Source organism: Stylophora pistillata, chromosome 2 (genome assembly GCF_964205215.1).
Source record: "Stylophora pistillata chromosome 2, jaStyPist1.2, whole genome shotgun sequence".
In the NCBI taxonomy this organism is placed as follows: domain Eukaryota; kingdom Metazoa; phylum Cnidaria; class Anthozoa; order Scleractinia; family Pocilloporidae; genus Stylophora; species Stylophora pistillata.
In genome coordinates, this window is record NC_142520.1 from 49,739,100 (window position 1) to 49,745,677 (window position 6,578).

The 6,578-nt window shown below is 37.3% G+C and overlaps 1 protein-coding gene across 2 annotated transcripts; it reads right to left on the minus strand.

Annotated features, from left to right (window-relative positions):
* Positions 1 to 532: 532 nt before the first annotated feature.
* Positions 533 to 5,459, minus strand: LOC148740089 (uncharacterized). 2 transcript variants are annotated; one of them, XM_088748140.1, is made up of 5 exons: positions 5,204 to 5,459; positions 3,601 to 3,881; positions 3,208 to 3,322; positions 2,907 to 3,029; positions 533 to 1,926 (listed from the first exon to the last, which is right to left on the minus strand). In XM_088748140.1, exons 1-5 carry the CDS (start codon positions 5,304 to 5,306, stop codon positions 1,298 to 1,300), a joined length of 1,251 nt encoding a protein of 416 aa, XP_088604266.1. In that variant the 5' UTR covers positions 5,307 to 5,459; the 3' UTR covers positions 533 to 1,297. The 2 variants fall into 2 exon arrangements, with proteins under 2 accessions (XP_088604266.1, XP_088604265.1); XM_088748139.1 differs by having other exon boundaries at positions 3,601 to 3,902; positions 5,204 to 5,458.
* Positions 5,460 to 6,578: the final 1,119 nt, after the last annotated feature.

The following is a 6,578-nucleotide window of genomic DNA, read 5'->3' on the forward strand; positions in this document are numbered from 1 at the left end:
TCATCGGATAACGCGCAGACGGCGTCTTGAATATTACATGCCGCGATAAGGGATCAGCAAGGAAAAACAATGAGCGTTGTTTGTTTTATTCGCAGACAGCTGCGTCGGAGAATATGTTGAAGCTTTTGAATCACTTTTTTCATTGGTAAGCGAGAGAATTTTGATCGTCATAGGATCAAACCGTGGAACTAAAGCGGTATTTGCTGAGTTGAATTAATCCTCTTCGCCAGGTTAATAATGTGTAATAATAGTTTCCTTCCGACTGGTTTTTATTTTCAATGGCTGCCCATCATTTTTACATAATATCACAACACGACGGCATATGCTCGCTCTACGAATTTTCCTCTTGGTTGGAAAGGCGTGATTTGCGTTAAGCATTTTGTCGACCATTGAGTTTTACCAAGTCCTTCCATATACGTATACAACCCCTCTACTATGGGATAAAAATTTTCAAAGATAAAATTCAAGTATACCTCCCCTCACCGAAATTTGCGCGCTTGAGAAACAAAACAAAACAAAAGAAACAAGCAGATCAGTTGAAACGACTTACTAAGTTTAATTCTTGAGATCTTGTTTTGGAATTAACTAAGCTTGATTCCTGTAGTGACAATGGGTGGCTGTACCGTATTTGAATGAAGAAATATTTACATTCTCTCATGCTATATTCTGATCACAGACGGCTTGAATCTTGCGTCTTCATCGACTGAATTGTGTAAGTTAGCATTGTTATACACTTCACATCTCCTTGAAAAGATGAGTCTGGGTCAGATTTCATATGATTCATTCTCCTAAAAAGTGACTTTTTCGAATACTTTTAGTGGCTATTTGTAGCCAGCGAAGATCTTAAAATGGCGAGATCCTAGCAGTAGGGCTTGGATCATATATGAGATCAAGTTATTTTAGCTTAGTACGAGACTATAACATATAAATAGAAATATTACAAAATAACATTTGTATTTATATGCCATTTATTAACAATCGTCAATGAATACGTACTTCACATCTTCTTGAAGAGATGAGTTGTGAGTCCGACTTAAATCAATTACGCTGGATGTTGTTTTCATATAGAAATTCTAATAGCAATTAAATTGTTGCAAGTGAGGATCTAAGAATGTTTAAGGATCTTAGCGTAGCAGCTGGGGTGGATGTCAAGTCATTTTATGTTGCTACGAGAGGGGGAAGATGCGCTCAGTATTACTGATCATTTTAAAATTCTTATTTGACTTGGATCACAAGTCATCCTCAACAAAGTTCTTCTTTTCTAAACTAAGTTTGAGAAATGAAGACCTGATTATTTTTAACGGATCCATAAGTTCAAAGAGTAGGACTGGGATGGTGTGTTTCCTTTTAGAGCATCAAATCCAAAGTCATATTCAGTATCAGGGCTTCCGCTGTCATCAAAAGAGGCTCTGTTGGCTTCTGTGATTCCAATTCCATGATCAGCTCGCGCACAGCTACTTCCTCCTCCCCCAATCATCATCACTGATCCATCACCAGTATCCCAGTCACACCAGAAGCCGATCTTGTCTGCACTTTGGATGTGCCCACTGCACTTAGCCTGTTGAAACCCATCTGTTGAGTTGTACAGTCCTCCATATTGAACCGTACAGTTTCCAAGACACTGATCACTGGCCCAAACTGCGCCATTCCTAAAGTCGCCGTAACTTGTGACTTTGGATCGAAATGTTTGTCCACCCAAACAGTTACCTGTGGTCTGTAACAGAGGAGTGTGACTGGGGTCGTCACTGCGCGTGATCTTTACTTCTTTCCCGCTGACCGACCAAAAGGCTGTTGAGATCATATCGTTGTTCACGGAAGGGTTCTTTGTCGCTCCAATAGCAGCTTTCTGGTCATACCACCAGTTACCATCGTCACGCATCCAATTCTTGCCATCGCTGTTTGAGAATCGAGCGATAAGAGTCCAGCCTGCAAAGATAGTACATTTCTCATCTTTTCTGTTTTTCATGACATTGTATGGACAGTTTTATGAAAAGAGAGTTATTTGTTCTTTCTATAGCTTGTAACGAATTGTGCAATGATCTCGCCTTTCTTCTGTTTTTCTTGGGGTTAGCAGTAGAAAATTAACCGTTAAATTGTTTTCTGATGACCAAAATGAGAAAGTATTAATTATAAATCGTAGATAGATCAAGATTTTTAACCGTAAGCCGTAGAGCAAAAATGAGTGAGGCACTTTTTCTGTTTTATCGTCTGATATCCATTGCCAGAAAGTTGAAAAAATGGTTGCTTTGATTTAACATGGAATCACTCTAATAAATCTTGTGGATTGATGTTTGAGTAACAACATTTTTTTTTTACACCATAATCATCAAGAGGCGAAAAAAAAAAAAGAAAAAAAATAGAATTCAAACTCATCTCAGCGGTGAGAACTTGTAATGAGGGATGTTCTAATGCAGTGGCGGATCCAGGGGGAGGGTCTGGGGGGTGCGGACCCCCCCATCAGACCTGACGCTTACAACTTTGAGACTGAAACTCTTACATCCGCAGGATCGTATATCACTTTTTAACTGGCTGATTCTTTTACTAATGAATCCAACGGTAAGCGGCCAAGCAATTATAACGTGCAACCGCGACTGGAGGAAGGGGGTGTGGGGGAGAAGTAATTTGCCTCAAAAGAGTCCAACAGTCCTTTCTGAACCAAAGTTTGGACCCCCCCCAATCAAAAATCCCTGGATCCGCCCCTGTAATGTCTTTGAACTTAGAGGATATTATCATCCCAACGTTAAGGTTCCGTAAGCGAAAATGATATTGGCCTCTTGACAAAGCACTGTTAGTGAAGCAGACATTGGTTTTCAGGTGTTGCAGAGCCTAAATATCAAATAAAACAAAACTTGTAAAGAGGAAATAGTTAGAGCTTGACAAACAGATAAACATCAAATATGGTTTACCTTTACATGTTTTTCCATCCCCAATAAATCCACTTTTACAGGAACAGCTGTAGGAGCCGTAAGTGTTATGGCAGTCTGCATTAACCTCACAAGGCCGAGTGGAAGAACTGCACTCGTCAATATCTGAAGGAAAAATGAAATTAACCTTTGGGTAAATTAACAGGAGAATTTGGAAATATACGGTAACAGCAGGATAACGGCAAATAATTAAGATTTGGGGCAGTCTCCTGTTGTGGAAGAGAATTATACCATCAGTTAAGTTTGAAGCAGTCTTGTAAATGTGAACTTAATTGTGTCTTACCTGTTTCACAATGTTCCCCAGTGTATCCTCTCGTGCAAACACACACGTAACTGTTCTTCTCGTACTGTGGAGCGCATTTCCCATGGTTCTGACAAGGCCAACTGATACATGGAGACTAAAGAAAACATATAGCAATGAGAAATAAACGCGGGTGATGTGGCATAAGCTCGACAGTCAAAATAAATCTTATTATGAGCCATCTTTCCAAATAAAGTCAGTATCCTTTAGTTGACCTTCCCCGCTAATACCCAAAATCCATAAGTAGTCTTTCGCTCAAATAACCCCTCTCCTTATTTCTGCAACCAACCCCACTCCATACGCATTCAACTGCGTGTAATTCATATCCTCTTCCTTTCAAAAAAATAGAGTGAACAGTTTTCATTTGCAACTTACTGCGATACTATAGTGATGGTGACTCTGACTGGGGATTAGCTTGTCTGAGTTGTTGTAGATATCCGATGGAAGCAATTCACACAGAATTTTGCCATTGATATCATAAAATGCAGCCAGGTTAAAAGAGAAACATGAAGGGATATTGACACAAGCAAATCCACATTCGCTGCCTTCAACAACATGGTCCAAACCAATAGTAGTGATGTTGAGGAAGAAAGACTTGTGAAGCTCAAAGTTGGCATAAACCATTTTTTCATCTGTGCCTCGGCTAAGAGGTTTACCTTCAACCAGTACATCAACGACTTTTGTTTCCAGAAATGAAAAAAAGAAATGAAAAAATTTATTGCAAGTTTCCACTCATGCCCAATATATCATCAGAATTCTAAAACACGTGTTAGAAAAACTCTTATCACTAGTACTAGGAAACAACTCCTTGAATTTTTGGGAAGTCTTAATTATAAGACCATTTGAAGTTGTATGCTACCATCATCCCCATGTGGCCGAAATCTGATCAGTTCCCTTGCTCTTGAATTAAGCAGTTTTATAGCAAACTGTGAGTAATTTGCCAGACTGTAAAATGATATGATAAAATCATTAATTCTAAGGGCTTTTTGTATATTTGGCATAACAGATCACATATCAACTGACAACCTGTCGTAAATGTAAATATACCCGGGCTGCAAGTTGTCTATCAGTTTAGACAGCAATAAACAGGGAGTCCACTCTTAATGACAACTTTATTATTGATTAGTTAGTGAGAGAGATATATTTTTTTAAAATTTTTTTTCCAAAGTTTTTCAAGATTTCAAATTAAATAAGTTATATCTCAAAAAAACAAACTAATTTCACTACACCAAAATTTGCTTTTCTCTGTTGTCTTGTAAACTGACAACGTCCAAAATCTGACGTGCTTTCGAAAATGAACCAGTTAGTGTTCGCAATTTCCACTTAGAAAAGATATTGTTTCGAATCTTCATGATGAGAACTTGTCAGTGACAACAGTTCAGCAAAAGGAATGAAACAATGAAACAATTTCATCGTCGTGAATAACTTAACTTTATAAGTGTTCTTAAATACTCCTCACTTTATTTTTAGTAGAAGCTTATTTCCTTCCTACCTTCTGTCCCTTTGTTAGGACGAAACAGTTGTAAAACTTTAAGAACATGCAACTTTTGAAACAGATGAATGAATAATCGAAATTTTCACCTCATACTCCTCCATCTCTTTTTTCCTTTTCTTTTTTCCTCTTTTATTTTACTATTATTCGGTGAAACACTTTCTTTATAATTGCTCTTTCTATAAGGGGATAAAACATATCGTATGGTAGTCCCATATATTGTGATAAAAAGTTAATGTGTGTCTTAGTAATAATTTTGAACGCTTCAAACAAGACACAGGCTCGGATTTTTTCCCCTATTCCGAGAAGAAGATGATCTTCACTGCATTCGATTCTGGAATAGTTGAAAGAGAATCCCGTGGTGATACAAAGAGCCAAGAAAAGAAGAAAAAAAAATTAATATACTTTACGTGAAATGTTTGAATGCTATACCAGCAAAATATTGAGTTTATGATACAACTTTGGAGAGAATGATAATTAAATCACCTTTGCCTGCTACAGCCCAGCCAAGTAACCATTCCACTAAAAGCACAGACGCAAAACTAAACGGAAGCAGCGAAAAAATGGAGCTTTTCCTTTTAAAATACATCACGGCATACGACTGAAATATCTCTTATGTTGACAGACTATTGGTGCTCGGACTGTTTTAGTTAGTTGCACGACTGAACATCGCGGTGTGGGTCCTAACTCAACGACCATTAGAAGATAACTTCCCTTGTTCGTTTCTGCAAAGCAGAGCAGTAAATATTTAATGCTAATTGGCTTAATTAAGTTCTGTGATTGACAACGCTGCTTGCCCCATGCAACGGCACACCTAAATACTTAACTATGACGGGCCTTAAGATAAAATCACATTACGCTTATGTGGTAACTCGCTTAGGATAGATCAGTTATCGATAACAAACCCACGTTCATTATTAATTTATAAAGATGATTCTTCGGCATTTTGGTTTTTTCAAAGAAACATGATTTAGATACACTTAAGAACATCTGTGAGGCAGTCAAATCTCTACTTTCTCTTCTTTCAAATAACCTCTTCTAAATGTTGTTGACGAAAAATCGATTACATGCAATCGTTACTTTCTAAAATGTTTCTCGCTTTACAGTGATATTGATGGAATGAGGAAAGGTGTTCTCCTTAAAACGTTAAAAACAAGCCCAGTTATTAGCAGGTTATGATATATAGACGTAGCATTTGTGCGTTTTCTTGTTTACATCTGAAGTTTTAATTGATTAACGATTCACGTAGTAATGGGTATTTGGAAGGGAAAATAAGGAATGAAAATAAGGAAATAAGGTGATCAGGGACTTATAATTAGTAGCCTCGAGGAAAAGTTGTATATTTTATTATTATTTCAGTAAATTGCATGAAGTGCGAATGTCTCTTTATAAAATAAACAGATAAGAGGCAGTAATGGACCAGCAGGTATCAATTTAGCAGGTGAAATTTAAACATGGATTGCAGAGTTTACTTTTCCTGTATTGAAAATGCAAGAGTTTCCTTTGACTCAGTTTGAATTTCCTGTCTTGTCCACTTATTTTCGTGGTCTATTGTCAGTCCATAAGCCTTTGGGCGTGGGTAATGATTCGATTTAGCGCCCCCTTTCAGAACACGCCCCTCAGCGATACTACACAATATAACGTCTAATAAGATATATATATATATATATATATATATATATATATATATATATATATATATTTTGGATCATTATGAAAATTTTTATCTATCCTCCCTTTTTAGTGATTTCTTTTCTTTTTTTCTTTCCTATTACTGAGTAATAAACAAAACAAGAGGTCGCTTAGAGCGAAGAGTCAGCTTTCGGCGGCGGTATTTTTCTAGATGGATGCGGGGATTTGT